The sequence below is a fragment of the Phaenicophaeus curvirostris genome, chromosome 28, assembly GCF_032191515.1.
Source record: "Phaenicophaeus curvirostris isolate KB17595 chromosome 28, BPBGC_Pcur_1.0, whole genome shotgun sequence".
NCBI lineage: Eukaryota > Metazoa > Chordata > Aves > Cuculiformes > Cuculidae > Phaenicophaeus > Phaenicophaeus curvirostris.
Genome location: NC_091419.1, coordinates 1,916,224 through 1,935,282, shown reverse-complemented (window position 1 = coordinate 1,935,282; position 19,059 = coordinate 1,916,224). Strand labels below are relative to the sequence as shown.

Below are 19,059 nucleotides of genomic sequence, written 5' to 3'. Positions count from 1 at the left end.
GGATGGGCCCAGACACCTGGGTTCTGCTGCCCACCCAGCTGCTGCCTGCACCCTCCCTGCCTCAGTTTTCCCCGCTGCTGTTTGTTGGCTGCCACATTCATCCTGTGGTGAGGGTTTCAGCCTGATGTGTGTCAACCATGTCACTCTCCGGATGAGTCCCTTCCTGACAGAACATAGAATCATGGAATTGTTTTGTTGGAAAACACCTTTGAGATCCTCAAGTCCAACCATAGCTGTCCACAAACAAATCACAGAGTCATGGAATCATAGAATAGTTTGGGTTAGAAGGGACCTTAAAGATCATGCAGTTTCAACCCCCTGTCGTGGGCATGGACACCTCCCACCGGACTGGATCAGGCTGCCCAAGGACCATCCAACCTGCTCTTGAACATCTCCAGGGATGGGGCAACCACAACCTCCCTGGGCAACCTGTTCCAGGGCCTCTCCACTCTCACTGTGAAGAAATTCCTCCTAATGTCTAGTCTAAATCTGCCCCTCTCCAGTTTATCCCCATTGCCCTTTGTCCTGTCACTCCAAGCCTTTGTGAACAGTCCCTCCCAAGCTTTCTCATACCCCTTCAGGTACTGGAAGGTCGCTATAAGATCTCCTTGGAGCCTTCTCCAGGCTGAACAACCCCAACTCCCTCAGACTGTCCTCGTATGGGAGGTGCTCCACCCCTCGGATCATCTTTGTAGCCTCCTCTGTACCCACTCTAACAGCTCCATCTCCTTCTTATGTTGAGGACTCCAGAACTGGACACAGGACTCCAGATGAGGTCTCACAAGGGAGGAACAGAGGGGCAGAATCCCCTCCCTCACCCTGCTGGCCATGCCTCTTTTGAAGGATACACTTGACCTTCTGGGCTTCTCATTGACCAGAACCCTCTGCATATCGCTGAGCACCTCACCTACCCAGCTTTTGAACCCCTCCAGGGATGGGGACTCCACCACTATCCTGGACAACCGTTCTGGTGCTTGAGAACACATTTCAGGGAAGAATTTTTCCTAATATCCAATCTAAAGCTCCTCTGGTTCAACTTGAGGCCATTCCCTCTCATCCCATCAGTTGTTACTTGGAGGAAGAGCCCCTCAACCACCTCTCCACAACCTCCTTCCAGGAAGTCGTAGACAGTGATGAGGTCTCCCCTCAGCCTCCTTTTCTCCAGGATAAACCACTCCAGGTCCCTCAGCCGCCTCTCACAATCCCCGTTCTCCAGCCCTTTCCCCAGCTCTGATCCCTTCTCCAGACACACTCCAGCCCCTCCAAGTCCTTCTTGTGATGAGGGGCCAAACAACTGGACCCAGGATTTGAGGTCCAACCTCCCAGCACTGAGCATGGGGGACACCATCGCCGAGCCCCTGGCTCCCGGCAGGGTGGGGATGCCGAGCGAGCGCAGGATCGAGGCGTGGTGCGGATCCAAGGCCGCAGCCCCGTTATCGGCCGCCCTCTGCCCGGGTTTATGGCCCCGCGCGGAGACGCCGACGCCTGGAACGAGCAAAGGGCGCCCCGGCACCCCTGTCTTTGAACCCCCCGCGCTTGAGGGGCAGGGCAAGGCACTGGGTGGTGGCTCCTGCTAATTACTGCGTCGCTAATTAGCGACGAGGCAATGAGCACGTGCCCCCTTGGCACAGCAAGAGCCTCCCCAGCCCTCATCCTCCCCAGCCCTCATCCTCCCCAGTCCTCGTCCTCCACTATGGCCGCCACCCAGACCCCCCCTCCCCAGCCAAGTCTCGCGAGACTTCGTGGTCACGACCCCAAACCACGCCCCTTCATGAGACCACGCCCCCATCCTCAAGCCCCGCCCACTATGACCCCGCCTCCTATCTGAGTCCGCGCTTCTGATTGGCTGCGCGCTGCCGCCCCCACAGGCCTCGCCCCGCTCTAGCCGCTTTTATTTGGCTCCGCCCCTCAATAGCATCTTCATCTCTCATTGGTCTCGCCAGCACCCTGGCCCCGCCCCTCAATCGCATCCTCGTTTCTCATTGGCCCCTCCAGCCCCGTGGCCCCGCCCCTCAGTGCGTCCTCGCCTCTCATTGGCCTCTCCAGCCCCTCTGGCCCCGCCCCTCAGCGCGTCCTCGTCTCTCATTGGCCTCTCCGGCCCCTTGTCCCCGCCCCCCCGGCCGCGATTGGCTCCGCCTCCCCGGCCCCCGGCCCCGCCCGCCGCCCCCGCCGAGGCCCCGCAGGCCCGGCCATGCCGGCCAAGAGGAAGCCGGTGCTGCCGGCCCTCAACATCGCCCCCAGCGCCGCCGAGGGGCCCAGCCCCGACGGCTCCGCAGAGTGAGTCAGTGCCGGGGGGCCGGGGGCGGCGGGGCAAGGCGGGCAGCGGGCATGAGGGGCTGGAGGTGGGGGCGGAGAGGGCAGGTGCGGGGCCTGGGGGGGGTGGGCGTGGGGCTGAGAGGGGCTGAGGCGGGGAGACAGGGCAGGTGTGGGGCCTGAGGGGGCCAGACAGGACAGGTGTGGGGCCTAGGGGGGCTGGTATGGGGCTGAGGGTATGTGAACATCGGTTCTGGGGTGTGGGACAGGGCAGGCACTGGGCATGAAGGGGTGGGCACGGGGGGCCGGAGGGACCTGAGGGGCTGGGGCAAGGTGGGCACCGGGTCTGGGGGGCTGAAGGAGGGTGGATATTGGGGCTTGGGGGAGAGACAGGGCAGGTGTGGGGCCTGGGGGGCAGGTATGGGGCTGGGGGAGCGGAGGCAAGGCAGGCACCGGGCCGGGGGTGGGGCTGGGGGCTGAGGGAGGGTGGACATTGGGTCTGGGGTATGGGACAGGCAGGCACTGGGCATGGGTGGGTGGGCACGGGGCCGGGGGGGACCTGGGCAGGGTTGGCACTAGAACTTTATGGGTCAGGGGGACCAGGGCAAGGAAGGCACCAGGACTGGGGGGGCTGAAACAGGGCGGGACTGAGGGCTGGGGAGAACTGAGGGGGCAGGCAGGGTGGACGTTGGGCCTGTGGGGTGGGACAGGGCCAGCATGGGGCCTGGGGCTTCGAGGGGGCCAGGGCAGGGCTGGCACCAGGCTTGGAGGGCACTGGGGGGCTCAGACAGGGCGGGCACGGGGAGTCTGGGAGTCCAGCGCAGGAGCAGGATGGGTGCTGGGCCTGGGAGTCTGTGGGGCTGGGACAGGGCAGGCAGCAAACTTGAGGGCCAGGCCAGGGGGGCTGGGATGGGGAAAGGATCTGAGAGCTGGAGCTGGGGCGTGGAGGCAGCAGGTTTGGGGCTAGAGGAGTTGGAGCAGGGCTGGAGGCTGCTCTGACCCCCAGGTTTGCTGGGAAGGCAGAGGAGGTTGAGGGCAGCTGAGACCTTGTGGACTAGCTTGAGGCTGGGATGGGGACCTGGGCTTGGAGAGCGGATTTGGGGCAAGAATCAAGGCTGGGTGGGCATGAAGGATGGTGGAGAGGAGGCAGGGCGTCGCGTTGGGGGGCTGAGTGGAAGTGGGGAGCGCGAGACCCTCGGGAAGTAGCACCCTAGGTCTGGGTGGCAGGGGATGAGGGGGTGGGCAGCAAATGGGAGAAAGCAGCTGGAGCCTGCGTGGCGCTGGGAGCTCAGCAGCAGGTGCTGGGGGAGCACAGACACCCCTTTGTGCTCGGGAGCAGTGGGTCTTGGGGGGCGACAGGGGGGTGTAATGGAGCAGGGCAGTGCTGGACGCCCTGGCAAGCCCTCTCGTGTTTCACAGCAAAACCTAAGCTCAGCTTCCCATGTCGGGAGAGACAGAGGCTGCTGGTGCTGCCCTTCTCTCTGAGCTGCGCTGCCTCTTTAAGGGCTGAAGGATTTTTCCCTACTCCTTGGCTTTCCCAAAACAGCTGACTGCACTAAAGCTCCTCTCCAGAGGAGATGTGCGTGTTGGGCAGATATTGCACCATGGGTCTCGCTGTCCGTGTGACCCTGTCAGCACCAGAGCTGAGCCTGCCTTGCTGCAGAGCTTTGCTTTAGTCTCGCTGCTATATGGGTGGCTGAGTTTTTGTTTTATTCCCCTCTGCTTCCCTAAAAAAAAAAAAAACTGTCTCCCTGGCACTGCCCTCCCAGCCTCCTGACCATCCCTCCTGTCTCCTCCTCCCCTCTCCAGGGCAAACTTGGTGGACCTCCAGAAAAAGCTTGAGGAACTGGAGCTGGATGAGCAGCAAAAGAAGCGCTTGGAAGCTTTCCTCACGCAGAAAGCCAAAGTGGGCGAGCTGAAGGACGATGATTTTGAGCGGATTTCTGAATTGGGGGCTGGCAATGGCGGCGTGGTCACCAAAGTGCAGCACAAACCCTCAGGGCTCATTATGGCACGGAAGGTAATTGGGGGGAGGAGGAACGGGCCGTAGTGATGTGCTGGAGAGCATCTGCTGTTCACTCTGGCTCTGGGAGAGCCGACTTGGGTTGAGATCTCTCTGCAGTGGCCCATCTGCACCCCAGCCACCTCGCCTGGGGCTGGACCACAGTCCTGGATGGCCCCAGTTAAGTTTTAAGTGAAGCTTCTCCTGCTTCATCTCTGTGAGCGATGTGGCTGCTCTGGCTGGCTCTGAGTCCCCTGGGAGAGGCCATGACAGATCCCTGGGGTTTGCAACACCTTGTGTGAAAACACAAGTTTATTCTTTTCCCTGTGAGGCTGGTTTTTGATGCACTCGGCTAAACTGGAGAGAAGCACATCTCTTGAGGATCCTCAGTTGTGGCTAACAAGGACTGGAAATGGCCGGTGGATGGAGGGTGGTTGTTCCTGCATGGACAGGAGTGGAGGACACATGTTCGTCGCTCCTCACCACCCACTCAACAGATCCCCAGGGTGGTTCCAAGCAGCCGTGCCAGCAGTTCCTCTCAGGCGTGGGTTTAGGGGTGACTCCTGTTGTTGTGGTGTCCTATAGCAAAGCGAGGATTTCCCTCGTCCACCTATTAGAACAGGTGGTGCTTAGTGAGAACGGTGTGGCTGGTCGGCAACAAGACCCCTTCCTTGAAAACCTCTGCTCCTGCCTGCTGTTGGGATGATTCATTGGGGTTCCATGGGCAAATCCACTTCTCTAGGTGGCTCCGCTTGCAGCTGAGCTCTCAGAGTTTTCCAGGGCGTTTGATGTGCGAGTGCTGGGTGTCACTGGCTGGTTTGAGATTCTTGAGAGCCCCGTGTTCAGAAACTGAAGCGAAGGCAAACTGAGGCACTGCTGTCCTTCCTGTAGCGACCGGCCTTTGTGGGTCTGTGGGAAGGACAGACGGCCCCAGGGTTGGGTGTCCTAGAGTTCACAGTGACCGTGGCTCTTTTTTACTCACCTGCCATTGTGTTTTGCAGCTTCTGGCTTCCCTCCCCACGCTGCATTAACCAACTCTGCGTGGAGCCCGGGGAATAAAGCGACTGCTCTCTCATGTGCACAATCTTCACAGGTTTTTTTTTTGCCTTTCTGTGGTTTCTTTGAGCACCTCTTCTTACAACACCTACAGAACTTGTGAAGGTGTTCCTCTCTGCTGAGTCAGACCCGCATCAAACTTCTGACTTGTCTTTCCGCTCTGTATCTGTGCGATCTCCACGTGTCACACAGCCAGCAGTTGCTTCAGTTGCTAACAGAGCTCTGCCCCTCCCTTTACCCTCAATGTCCATCTGTAGGTGGCAAAAACTCCATGCCAAGCTTCCCTTGAAGACTTTGCTTCTTTCCGACACGCCAGGCTTGGTCACATGGTTCCCCAAAGTTATTTTTCCATGTGTTACACCTTAAATATTTTTTCTTCTCTTGGCAGCTGATTCATTTGGAAATCAAACCGGCCATCAGGAATCAGATTATCCGAGAACTGCAGGTGCTGCATGAGTGTAATTCCCCATATATCGTGGGTTTCTATGGAGCCTTCTACAGTGACGGAGAGATCTCCATCTGCATGGAGCACATGGTGAGTCCCAGTTCCTCCTCTGCAAACTGTTCTTCCTGGATCTGTTCTGAATTGCATCTCCCCAAGACTTGGAATCCTACACCTGGGTTGAGGCAATCCCCGATTTCAATACAGGATGGGGTTAATGTGATCGAGAGCTGCCCTGCAGAGAAGGACTTGGGGTGCTGGGGGTGGGAAGCTTGACATGAGTTGGCAATGTGTGCTCACAGCCCAGAAACCAACCATGTCCTGGGCTGCATCTAAGGCAGCATGGCCAGCAGGGTGAGGGAGGGGATTCTGCCCCTCTGCTCCTCTCTTGTGAGACCTCATCTGGAGTCCTGTGTCCAGTTCTGGAATTCTCAATGTAAGAAGGAGATGGAGCTGTTGGAACAGGTCCAGAGGAGGCTACAAGGATGATCAGAGGGCTGGAGCACCTCCTGTATGAGGCCAGGCTGAAGGAGTTAGGGTTGTTCAGTCTGAAGAAGGCTCCAAGGAGATCTTATAGCGGCCTTCCAGTATGTGAAGGGGCTACAAGAAAGCTCGGGAGGGACTGTTCACAAAGGCTTGGGGTGACAGGATGAGGGGCAATGGGGATAAACTGGAGAGGGGCAGATCTAGACTAGACATTAGGAGGAATTTCTTCATAATGAGTGTGGTGAGGCCCTGGCCCAGGTTGCCCAGAGCAGTGGTGGCTGCCCCATCCCTGGAGGTGTTCAAGGCCAGGTTGGATGGACCTTGGGCAGCCTGATCCAGTGGGAGGTGCCCCTGCCCATGGCAGGGGGTTGGAACTGGATGATCTTTATGTTCCCTTCCAACCCAAATTATTCTATGAAATCACGAGTGAAACGTGTTAGGGTGCCGGCCACTACGCTGGCTCTTTTCTCCAGCTGTGCTCCTGGTGGAAGCTGCACGCTCCCATTTAGGTATCGAAATGACAGACAGATTGACTTTTCAGAAAGCGGAAGGAGAGGTTTAGGGGTTGGCTGAACGGAAATGTTGTAAACCCACCACTCTACAGAGCTCGCTGTGAAGCACAGTTTGCATTTGCTGGTGTTGCTGGTGGAGGGGAATGTTATTGCTCCTCCAGATCAGTGCTCACAGCATCATCTCTGCATTTACCACTGTTGGAAAGGAAGCTAGAAAATAACAAGAAGCAGAGCTGATAGAAGATAGTATTAGAATGGTTTTCAGCAAGAAGCTTGAGCTCTGATCACCAGATATCTTTCTCTTTGCCCCGAAAGGAGTGTGTTGGGTGATGAGTCGCTGCAGAAAGCTGAGCTGCAATGCTCGTACACCTCTTGCCTACCCTGGGCGCGTTTGCCTGTGCAGCCGGCTGCGCCGCGTTCCTGCTGGGAACTGGCATGTTGCTCATTTTCACGTCCTTTCTTTTAGGATGGTGGCTCTTTGGATCAAGTGTTGAAAGAAGCCAAAAGAATTCCTGAGGAGATCCTGGGAAAAGTCAGTATAGCGGTGAGTTACAGTGCCTCTTCAGGCATCCAGAAAGGATTTGTTGGGGCTAACACTTGTGTTGCTTGTGTTGGTTCTAATGGGAGGTGTCCCATTAGACACCATTGGGCTGGAGCTGGATGGGTTTTAAGGTCCCTTACAACCCAAACCATTCCATGATTCTATGTTGCTTTAGGAAGCTTTCTTCTTCATACGTGCTTTCCTAAACTGGCGTGGGGGAAGAGGGAAGGGAGAAAGCATAATCCCAACCCCTCTCTAACTCCAACCCCTTGCATCGCACCTGGCCTCTCCAGGAGAAGCTTTCTCGGGCACTAAACCCCAGATTGACGTGGTGGGTGATGAATTGCAAAGCCTGAAGCACGTGGGCTCTACAGGGGAGTTTTCCTCACCAAGCTGCAGTGTGGCAGCACCCAGGGTTTATGCAACCCATCCTGCTGAAGGGACAACACTTCTCTCCCCGGCTCTGATCTTATCCTGTCTTTGGTTTCCTTCTAGGTTCTGAGGGGCTTGGGCTATCTGAGAGAGAAGCACCAAATCATGCACAGAGGTGAGAGGAGGACACTAAAAATAACTGCCAGTGGTACACGAGCCCTGTGTTTTACCCAGAGTTGTGTTTACGCTCTTCTCTCTTGCTGTTGTCAGACGTGAAGCCTTCCAACATCCTGGTTAATTCCCGAGGAGAGATTAAGCTGTGTGATTTTGGGGTCAGCGGTCAGCTCATTGACTCCATGGCAAACTCTTTTGTGGGAACTCGGTCCTACATGTCTGTAAGTTCCTTTCAGCTGTTTTTTACAGTTTGGGTTCAGCTCCGCTCCTAGGATCACCATGTGGTGTCTGGTTCACTCAGGGTTTTGCTCTGTGTTTCCATTCTTGTCCAAACTGGCCCATTCCTGGTTCACACTGGGAGGGAGCTCAGTGCTTCAGGGCAACGTCCTGAGGTGCAGACACCTCTGTGTCCTCTCAGTGCTGGCGTCTTGTCAGCTCCATCCTGTGCCCAGATAACAGTGGTCCATGTGGGAATGCAGAGACTTGAAGGGAAAGATGTTCAAATCCTACAAAAGCTTTCGTTTTGGCGAGCGTTTGTGGGTTCAAAACCATCTTCTCTTTCTATATGCAAAGCTCAGGTCAAGAAACTGAGTGCGGAGGGGATGTGGATGCTGATACAAGCACCTCCTCTGCTGCTCTGGCAAAAGGGGGGTAAAACCAGTTTGGTGCAGCTGAGGTTTGGTGGATGGGAATGGGAAGGTAAAGGCTAATGTGCAGGAAGCACCTGGATCTCTTGGAGCGAGTCCAGAGGAGGCCATGGAGATGATCTGAGGGCTGGAGCGCCTCCCAAACAAGGACAGGCTGAGAGAGTTGGGGTTATTCAGCCTGGAGAAGAGAAGGCCCTGAGGAGACCTCAGAGCAACATCCAGCACTGAAAGGTGCTCCAGGAAGGCTGAGGAGTGGCTCGTGATTACGGAGTGCAGGGATGGGATGAGGGGGGATGGTTTTGAACTGAAAGAGGGGAGGTTGAGATGAGATCTTAGGAAGAAATGTTTTGCTGTGAGGATGGGGAGGCCCTGGCCCAGGTTGTCCAGAGTGGCTGCCCCATCCCTGGAGGGGTTCAAGGCCAGGTTGGATGGGGCTTGGAGCCCCTGATCCAATGGGAGGTGTCCCTGCTCAGGGCAGGGGTGGAACTGGATGGGCTTTGAGGTCCATTCCAACTCAAACCATTCCAGGATTCTATGAATGGCAAAGGAAAGCAGAATTGGAGTCAGCCAGTGAGAGGGACCTGCAGAAAGGGCTAATGGTGCCTCTCCTTTAAATGAGAAGTAGCAGCAGCAGCATTGGCTCAACTGGCGGTACTGAAGTGCCTGTAACAGTGAAATGACCTCCAGGCTGGCTGTGGGTGCCCAGGTCGTGCTGGCTGGAGAGCAGAAGGAGGTGGGGTCTTCTGGGAATGAGCCGTGGGTGTTATGGGGAAGCCACCAGACTTTGCTTCCGTGCCTGCGCCTGAGCTGCTCTCGTATTTTGGGAATGGTTATTCAAGTACAGTTATAGTTAGACAGTGGCTATTTAAAAGCAGTATCCCCTTCGCACTCAGCCCCTGGGTCAGCATAGCTGACTTAAAGCTGCCAGTATGGATGGCTTGTATTTGGACTATTTGGTTTTATTTATTTTCGTGTTTTCTTTCAATAGTAAGAGCCTAGAGAGGATTCTCTGCTACTGGGTATAAACAGGAATGAGCAGGAAAAGAAACCTTTCCATTAATAGAGTTCATTAGGTCTCAGCCTAGAGAGACAGGGACTCCTCCTGTGAACCCAGGGCCCCTAAGTGTATGCAGCTTGAAATGCTGCTCGGCTGTAGCCGTCAATGAGACGTACACAAGTGCTTTATGCTTGCACGTGTTCTTTCTTTTGCGCATGACACTTCTGGGACAGTCCTTCCCCTGGAGAGGTGGAGATTTGTGGCGGAGAGGCTGTTGTGGTATCAAGTCTCATCCATTTCCTCCCAGCACATGACATTTATGACTTTGCAGATTGATATTCCACATCAACGTGTGTTTCTGTGCTCTTTCCTTCCAGCCCGAGCGGTTGCAGGGCACCCACTACTCGGTCCAGTCCGACATCTGGAGCATGGGGCTGTCGTTAGTGGAGCTTTCTATCGGAAGGTACCCAATCCCCCCGCCAGACTCCAAGGAACTGGAAGCAATATTTGGCCGTCCTGTGGTGGACGGGGCAGAGGGAGAGTCTCACAGCATCTCGCCGCGGGCCAGGCCCCCAGGACGCCCCGTCAGTGGTAGGGGCTGTCGTATGCATTGGAAACAACACGCAGACGTGGGGGAGAAGGGGTCGGGTTTTGTTCTCTGTGGCTGGGTGAGCCAAAGGCCCTTTTGGATGAGGTTGTGGCGGGGAGGTGAGTGTTTCTAAGGAAGCCCTCTCTGCAGAGCAGACAGAGCTGCATTGATGTTCCAGCAGAATCCACTCTACACGGAGGTTTGTAATTCTTACCGAGCACAGGTGGGGGTCTGGTCTTGCATGGGGAGGTGAGGAGGTTGCTTTCAGGATCATAAAACCATGGAATGGTTTGGGTTGGAAGCAACCTTAAAACCCATCCAGTTCCACCCCCTCCCACTAGATCAGGTTGCTCCAAGCCCCATCCAACCTGACCTTGGACACCTCCAGGGATGGGGCAGCCACCACTGCTCTGGGCAACCTGGGCCAGGGCCTCCTCACCCTCACAGGAGATGATTTCTTCCTAAGATCTCATCTCAATTTTCCCTCTTTCAGCTTCAAACTGTTCCCCCTAGTCATATCCTTGCAGTCCCTGATCAAGAGCCCCTCCTCGGCCTTCCTGTAGGCGATGCCAACCAGGGTCTGATAAGGTTTTGAAGAGCTTGGGTTTATCTGCCTTTAGATGCTGCTTTGTCCCATGAGAAGGTTCAAGCCATACAGCAAGGCACCCCGTGCTGGGAACAGTGCAAGGTGTTGGGATGTGGACCCTTCAGAGGAGATGCTTTGAGGGACACTGTCACAGCCCATGTTCCTCCTCAGGCTCTGCTCGTGCTGACAATGGGTTCTTTTCAAGCTAGGGGCAGGTTTTTGGGAACAGCTTTGCTGGGAGCTCTTGGAGAAGTACCGAACGGGCACCGGTGTTCGAAGGCGGCTCCGCTTGAGCCATTTGCTTGGAAGCAGAAGGCTCTAGAAGCACTGCCAGCCTGCCACAGCAGATGGTCTGGTACACTCCAAGTGTTCCAAGCTAGGAAATAAATCTGGACTATAGACGCAGTGAAAGAAATCTGCAAGTTCGAGATGTGTTTTGGTTTTCTCTTCATTGCTTCTTTTAACCATGAGTTAGTTCCCAAGTGGGGTTGCCTTTGCCTCTCCCAGCAGAAGTCTCGCAGCACAGGTGGTTTTTACATGAAGTGAAACCCTTCGCTGTCCCTGAACAGCCTCTAACTACTCTTTGTTGTCTTAACCACGCAGGCCACGGGATGGACAGCCGGCCTGCCATGGCCATCTTCGAACTGCTGGATTATATAGTTAACGAGGTGGGTATTTCTCTACTGTCGGCTCTGCTGGGCTTCCCTGAGGTCCCACTGTGTCTTGTCCACTCTGCTGAGCCAGGGTGGGCTCTGAAACCTTTGCTTGAATGGAGGCTTTTTGATAGCCCGGTGAGCTGTGCTGATATCCTTTCCTTTTCCTGCAATCTCTTTTCCCATCTGTACTGCAAAAGAATCTCTGGGTTTGGAATAAGGCTCTGCAGAGAGTTCCTGGGACCCTCGAAGGAGCAGAGCAGGGGAAGGAGCTCTTGGTTGTAATGAGCTGCTCCTTCAACCGTGCTCCTAAACGCTCTCTCTGTGTGGATGCTGAGGTCGTGCTTGTTTTCTCTGATGAATCCCTTTGAATAAGGGTGACCAGTGCTAAATTCCCAGGCTGAAATGCCCTCCCAGGCTGAAATGCCCTCCCAGACCTTCAAGGTAGGGTCTGTACCACCAGCAAGTGGGAAGAGCAGCTTCCCCTTTCAAGGTGATGGGAGCTGACCCCTAAATATCGTTTCTGGAATGGCTTCATCTGCTCTAGGTGTTGCCAGAGCTGAGATCTGCGAGGTCGAATCGAGAAGTGTGACGCTGCAGTTTTGGTCTCCCGGCTTTGGCAGCGGTTCAGCCTGGGGTCCCCCGGCTGCGCGTGGTGCTGGGGCAGCGTTTTGCTGCCAGCCCAGCCACGTGCTGCCAGCGTGAGGACCGGCAGGGAGCAGCTCTCAGGCTGGAAAGGGCAGCGAGGAGGAGGAGGAGGAGGATCGCTGTGGAGCTGAGCTTTTCTGCAGCTCATTAAAGATTGTAGGTGATCCTTTGCTTTTTGACCCATTAACACCCAGTGATGCAGAAAACCTTTCTCCTTTTTTCTGCAGCCGCCTCCCAAGCTGCCAAATGGAATTTTCACGCAAGATTTCCAGGAGTTTGTAAATAAATGGTAAGGATTTCGTCTTATGGTTGAGGATGGAAGCCTGTACGTGCTCCCTGGCAGCTCTGCGGGCTGCGGTTCTACCCAGAACAGTCAGCGTAATGCAGCATTCTCCATGCTCTGTAGGTGATCTCTCCCTGGCTGCAGCACGATCCCGCATCGTGCTGGGAACTCCTGCCTTGGGAAGGGATGGAATAAAAGCAGTTTATTTGTGGTGCTGCTTAGCACTGTCCCAGCACCTTCTAAATCTGAACCTGGCAGGGGGATGGTGGAGCAGATTGCTGGGGCTGTGAGTCACCCCACAGCCTTACAGGCACCAGGCACACACCAGCGACTTGCAGCCCTTCTGATGTGGTGGAGGGACACCTGAAGATGCTGCTGCAGCTTCCAAGTAAATCACAGAGATTTGGACATGACAAAAAGCACCAATTCCTACCAAGCGTTAGGTCTGGTTCTCCATGTACACGGTGCAGTTTATCCACATGATTTAAAAGAAAAAGCTGCTGCAGCTCTCCCTGGGAGCTGGGCTGTTGGAGATGATTCTTTCCAAGCCATCTGCTTGCTGCCAGGCTCCTGGGGAAAGCAGCTGGGAGGCCAAGTGGCTTTTGGTGGAGCAGGAGACCTCTCCAGCCAGATAACCGATTTCCCACAAGATATGGCTCAGCGTTGGTTTTGCTCTCTTGTTCTTCTCATTTCAGCTTAATTAAAAACCCAGCAGAACGGGCAGATCTGAAGATGCTGATGGTAAGCGGGGAGAGCAGTTTTCTTTCTGCATTGGGGTGGCACCAGATCTGCAAGCTGCTGCCCCATCCCTCCGTGTCTCTCTTGCTCAAAAGGCTGGAAACTCCCCTGCTAAGCTTTAAGATGAGCCAAATAGAGCCTGGGAGAGGGAGTGACTCACCCTTGATTCAGAGGCAGTGATGGTGTCTAAGCCATGCAAAAGCCTTGGATGGGAACCACCCGGCTGTCTCGTGTCTGTGGAGATGCCTGGGGTGAACTTGGCTCCCAAGCTGGGTGGATGCATAGGAATATATGGGCTGCATACGAGCCAGTGACGTGCGCTCGCAGCCCAGAAACCAACTGTGCCCTGGGCTGCATTGAAAGCAGCAGGACCAGCAGGTGAGGGAGGGGATTCTGCCCCCTTGCTCTGCTCTGGTGAGACCCACCTGGAGCCCCAAGTCCAGTTCTGAAATCCTCAATATAAGAAAGGCACAGACCTGCTCAAACCATGAAGATGATCCTAGGGCTGGAGAACCTCTGCTACGGGGCCAGGCTGAGAGAGTTGGGGTTGTTCAGCCTGGAGAAGAGATGGCTCCAGGGAGACCTTAGAGCAGCTTCCAGCACTGAAAGGGGCTGCAGGAAAGATAAGGAGAGCGTCTTTATCAGAGAAAGTTGTGACAGGACAGGGGGTAACGGTTTTAAACTGAAAGAGGGGAGATTTAGATTAGATATTGGGAAGAAATTTGTGACTATGAGGGTGGGGAGGCCCTGGCCCAGGTTGCCCAGAGCAGGGGTGGCTGCCTCATTCCTGGGGGGGTTCAGGACCTCATTGGATGGGGCTTGGAGCCCCTGATGCAGTGGGAGGTGTCCCTGCCCGGGGCAGGGGTGTGTGAAACTGGGTGGGCTTTAAGGTTTCTTCCAACCCAAACCATTCCAGGATTCTAGGAAATAATTCCTTAAGATCTGCCTGAGAGCAGCCTGAGCTGTTTCCACTGGATCTTTGTGCCTCTTTGGGGTTTGGCCCGTGGCACAGGGCTGGGTGCTGCAAGGTGGGGAGCACCCGGCGAGTTCCTAACCCTGTTTCCCTTTGCTTTCAGAGTCACACCTTCATCAAACGCTCCGAAGTGGAGGAGGTGGATTTTGCCGGCTGGCTGTGCAAAACACTGCGGTTGAACCAGCCCAGCACGCCCACCCGTGCTGCCGTGTGAGGCCGAGCCGAGCGCCGGGAGTCCATCTGCCTCTGCCACCATTGCCTCTCCCTCGGTCCATGACGGAATCGCCCTCCTTCCTCCTCCTCAGCTCCCTCTCGCCTCGCATCCCAGTGGCAAAGCACCATCCCCTCGGAAGCATCTTTATCCACCAACCCGCGCCTAAAGTGGGCTTGGTTTCTTTTGATGTGGGGGTGTTCCAGGCCTCTGCTCCAGCTCTGGAGCTCCTGACACTTGGGAATTGTGGTGCTGCTTATGTTATTATTTTTTTTTTCTCTTTTTATTTTGTTTTTGGAAACATGTTCACTTGGGTTAAACAAAAAAAAGAACAGAATCGTGTGTGTGAGCACTGTCGCGCGTGTGTGAGGCGGTGGCAGGGAATGAGGGGCTGCACGGCAGATGATTCGCCTTCTCCCTGTTTTTTATCCTTTGGTCTCCGGGGTGGAGAAATCGATGGGACCAGGGGTGGAGAAACGTAGCCCACAGCTGTGTCCCCAGCCCAGCCAGGAAGGGGATGGGTGCCCTGCCGAAAAATACAAGGGGGAGCTCCCTCCTGGCCTGTCGGCAGGTGGAGGAGAGGGGAGCGCTGTATTTGCTCTGGTTTCTTGTTAAACGGTTGTTTTAAAGCCTGCTGGGTGTTTAGTGAAGGGTTTTGATGTGCTGAGCGCAGGTCGAGCTCTTGGCTCGCAGCATGAGGGAACGGGATGGAAGCTGCAGGGTGGGACCGTGGCTCGCTGGCAGCCGTGGCCTGTGCCTTTAGGAGCCGAGGTGAGCAAAAAGCATGGGTTCTCCTTCCCTGGCTCTTTACAGCATGGAGAGGCAGGAGGCAGAGCCTGTTTGTCCCCTGCGCTGGTCCCAGAGTGGGGTTCCTCTCCTGACCACACCATCCCCTGATAACGGGGAAGGGTGAAACCTCTCCAGGCTGTGGGTTTTGCCCCTCCAGCTGCCTGTCCCCCATCCCACCGCTGGCCACGGCCACGGGGGCTGGAGCAGAGCCCCCCGCTCCCCTCAGGCAGGAGGTGCAGGGAGGGAATGAACCCACTCAGTGAGATCCGCGTTGTCCTGAGGCCGCAGGGTTTTCCATAGCTGAGGGTTTGTCCCTGTCACATCCCCTCCCAGCTGGCAGGGACCCCACAAACCCCTTGGAGCCCATGAGGGGCCACATCCATCCCCCCCAGCACCGGCTCAGTGGGGGGACGGCAGCTCCCGCTCTCATTTTCCACTGCATGTGAGTATTTTTGGGTGCCTCGCTCCCTTCTTCCCCCACAATGTGCTCTTCCATCCCCAGGAGGAGGTGATTTTGGAAGCTCTGTGGAATTTTTTCATGTGTTTTTATTCTTTTGGGGCTCTTTTCTTGCCCCGCTGGGCTGGTGGTTGTTGTCCTCGTTGCCCTCAGGTCCCCAAAAGCAGGCGCTGTCACTTGCTTACCCTTAAATCCCTCAGACCCTTTTCTTTCCCCAACAAAGGGGCACCCGTGTCCCCCAAGACAAACCCTGGGGGGAGATCCCAGATTTTTTTGGGGGGTCTGGCTCAGCTCCTGCGCAGGCGAAGCCTCCGGAGCTGCAGGGATGCTCATGGTTATGGTTTTTGCCTCTTGATTGACATGGGAGGTGGGGAAAGGGGTCAGTTCATAAAGCTTTGGGATCTTTCCAGTTGGATTTGGTGGTTGGAGGAGGATAAAGCATTATCAAGCATTTTGTTGGTGCAATTTTTTTTAAACTCGATATTTTCATCATGGAAAAAAAAAAATAAATATATGGCACTTTACCTTTCCAGGGCTTTTCTCATCTTGGTTTTGAGGCTTTAACCCCTGCAGAGCTGGAACCCCAGCAGATCCTCCTTGGATGGGAGCAATGTCACTGACGGTGTTTGGGGACACGGCTGGGGGTGCCGGGATGCTGGTGGCTCTCTTGCCGTTGTCCATCGGCTGCTGGCAGCAGAAGCAGGAGGTAACGGAATTGATTCAGCGCAAGGCAGCGCGGGCTGGAATGGATGTGGGGTCTGAGGGTGCTGCCGTGTGCTGAATCCTGTCCCAGGGAGCCAAGATCAGCTCCAAAATATTTGGGGTGGAAATATTTGTGGCTTTTCAATATTTCTGTAATGCAAATTATAATGATGTATTGGGAGCAGCCCTGTGGAGAAAGACTCGGGGTGCTGGGGGAGGAGAAGCTCAACACAAGCCGGCAACGAGCACTCGTAGCCCAGAAACCAACCGTGTTCTGGGCTGAATCCAGAGCAGGGGGAGCAGCGGGGAGGGAGGGGATTCTGCCCCTCTGCTCTGTGAGACCCACATGGAGCCCTGGGTCCAGTTCTGGAATCCTGAGCGCATGGAGCTGTTGGAGCAAGTCCAGAGGAGGCCACAGAGATGATCCAAAGGCTGGAGAACCTCCTGTACGAGAACAGGCTGATAGAGTTGGAATTGTTCAGCCCAGAGAAGAGAAAGCTCCAGGGAGACCTTAGAGCAGCTTCCAGTACTGAAAGGGGCTCCAGGAAAGCTGGGGAGGGGCTTTTTCCAAGGGCCTGGAGTGATAGGATGAGGAGGAATGGCTTTAAATTGGAAAGGAGAAGATTTAGATTAGATATTAGGAAGAAATTCTTCACGATGAGGGTGGGGAGGCCCTGGCCCAGGTTGCCCAGAGCAGTGGTGGCTGCTCCATCCCTGGAGGGGTTCAAGGCCAGGTTGGATGGGGCTTAGAGCCCCTGATGCAGTGGGAGGTGTCCCTGCCATGGAACTGGATGGGCTTTGAGGTCCCTTCCAACCCAACCCATTCCAGGATTCCATTTGAAGTGAAAAGACGCCAAGAGAGGGGAATCTTAAATCCGGCCAGAACTAACCAATCCTCATGTTCTGCAGCGTTCTCGTGCCCTGGGCGCTGCCGAGGCGCTGAGATGCTGGGCACCCCTCGGGCAGCAGCACTTTGGGGGTCCCATGCACCCCCTGGTGCTGGGGGTTCCCCTGGGGTCCTGCAGAGACTGGGAGAAACTCACTGCACCCATGGGAGCTGTGGGATGTTGGGTGCTGTTGGCTGGAGGGGTCCCTGAGGATGTGCAGAGGTTTCGGGGTGCAGGAAGGGGATGGGAGGAGCTCCCCCAGCCTCTGTGGGGCAGGATGGAGGGGTTGGGGTCCTGTCACCCCCCTGACAGAGGTGGATGAGGTTTTGGGGTGGCCTTTGGGGGGCACAATATATTGGAGGGGGGGGCTCTGGGTGTTCCCCCGGCCACCGCACAGGAAAGCGAAAGCAGGCGGCGAGCGTGCGGCCGCTGACGCGTGGCAGAGCCGGGGGGGGGACACACATGGGGGGGCCCCCACCCCACCCCCACCACTGTTGGGACCCAGAGCCCCCTCGCTTCCCACTTGCAGCTGGGTTTCCCTAGTCCTGCCTCAGTTTTCCCAACTGTGGGATGGCGTCAGGGATCCCAACCCCCTCTAAAAGCGCCCCCCGGGCTTGGGGGGTGGGGGGCGGGTGTCCCAGGATGAGCTGAGCGGGGTTATTTAGGGGAAAACAAGGAGCAAAACGGGGAAATCCTGGAGAAGGGGCAGGTGGGGCCGGAGCGGAGGCCCCTGGGAGCTGGGGGAGCTTGTGGTCAAAGCATTTTCTTTTCTTTCTTTCTCTTCCTCTAATTAACTTTAAAAAAATTACTATGAATTCAAACTGTCCCCCAAAACCTTGCCGGGCTCGGAGCCCCACAGCAGCGGGGTCCCGTGCGATTGAGCCTGGAAACGTGGGAGAGAGAGGCCTCCGAGAGCTGTTCACTCTGGAGCGGAATGGTGGGGAGCTGGGCTTCTGGTTGGAGGTGGTGGTCACTGTGGTTGCATGGATTCCACCCTCAAGTGGGACAGGCCTGGGGGTGGTGGCTCCAATGGGATTGTCCCCAGTGGTGGCCTTGGGCAGAGCTTCCTTAGCTCCTGTCTAGATGGAGGTCTGGTGTCCCTCAGGGCTCTGTACTGGGACCAGTGCTGTTTAGTGTCTTCATCAATGATGCAGACAGTGAGAGATCCAGTTGTCACCCCAGAAGAACAGGACGGCATCCAGAGGGACCTGGATAGGCTGGAGAAGTGGGGCTGAGGGAACCTCAGGAAGTTCAACAAGGTCAAGGGCAAAGTCCTACACTTGGATCAGGGCAACCCGCGATTTCAGTATCGGTTGGGGATGATGTGATTGAGAGCAGCCCTGGAGAGGACTTGGGGTGCTGAGGGAGGAGAAGCTCAACACAAGCCGGCAACAAGCGTTTGCAGCCCAGAAACCAACCGTGTCCTGGGCTGCACCCAGTGCAGGGGGAGCAGCAGGAGGGAGGGGATTCTGCCCCTCTGCTCTGCTCTGTGAGACCCACCTGGAAGCCCTGTGACCAGTTCTGGAGTCCTGAGCACAGGGAGGACATGGAGCTGTTGGAGCAAGTCCAGAGGAGGCCATGGAGATGATCCAAGGGCTGGAGAACCTCCTGTACGAGGCCAGGCTGAAAGAGTTGGGGTTGTTTGGCCTGGAGAAGGCTCTGAGGAGACCTTAGAGCAGCTTCCAGGACTGAAAGGAGCTCCAGGAAAGCTGGGGAGGGGCTTTTTCCATGGGCATGAGGTGACAGGACGAGGGGGAATGGCTTTGAATTGGAAGAGAGAAGATTTAGATTAGGCATGAGGAGGAAATTCTTCACCATGAGGATGGGGAGGCCCTGGCCCAGGGTGCCTAGAGCAGTGGTGGCTGCCCCATCCCTGGAGGGGTTCAAGGCCAGGTTGGATGGGGCTTGGAGCCCCTGATCCCATGGGAAGTGTCCCTCCCCTTGGCAAGGGGGGAACTGGATGGGCTTTGTGGACCCTTCCCCCGCCAAACCCATGATTCCCTTCATGTAGCCTTCCCAGCGTATGGGGACAAGGAGGGGCTCCTGGGGGACACAGAGTGG

The 19,059-nt window shown here is 56.0% G+C and overlaps 1 protein-coding gene across 1 annotated transcript; it reads left to right on the top strand.

Moving 5' to 3' along the window:
* The first annotated feature begins 2,155 nt into the window (after positions 1–2,155).
* On the top strand, positions 2,156–15,927 carry MAP2K2 (mitogen-activated protein kinase kinase 2). Its single transcript, XM_069878158.1, has 11 exons — positions 2,156–2,277; positions 4,063–4,273; positions 5,700–5,846; positions 7,218–7,295; positions 7,788–7,839; positions 7,935–8,059; positions 9,860–10,073; positions 11,261–11,325; positions 12,186–12,247; positions 12,937–12,982; positions 14,056–15,927. Exons 1-11 carry the CDS (start codon positions 2,192–2,194, stop codon positions 14,164–14,166), a joined length of 1,197 nt encoding a protein of 398 aa, XP_069734259.1. The 5' UTR covers positions 2,156–2,191; the 3' UTR covers positions 14,167–15,927.
* Positions 15,928–19,059: the final 3,132 nt, after the last annotated feature.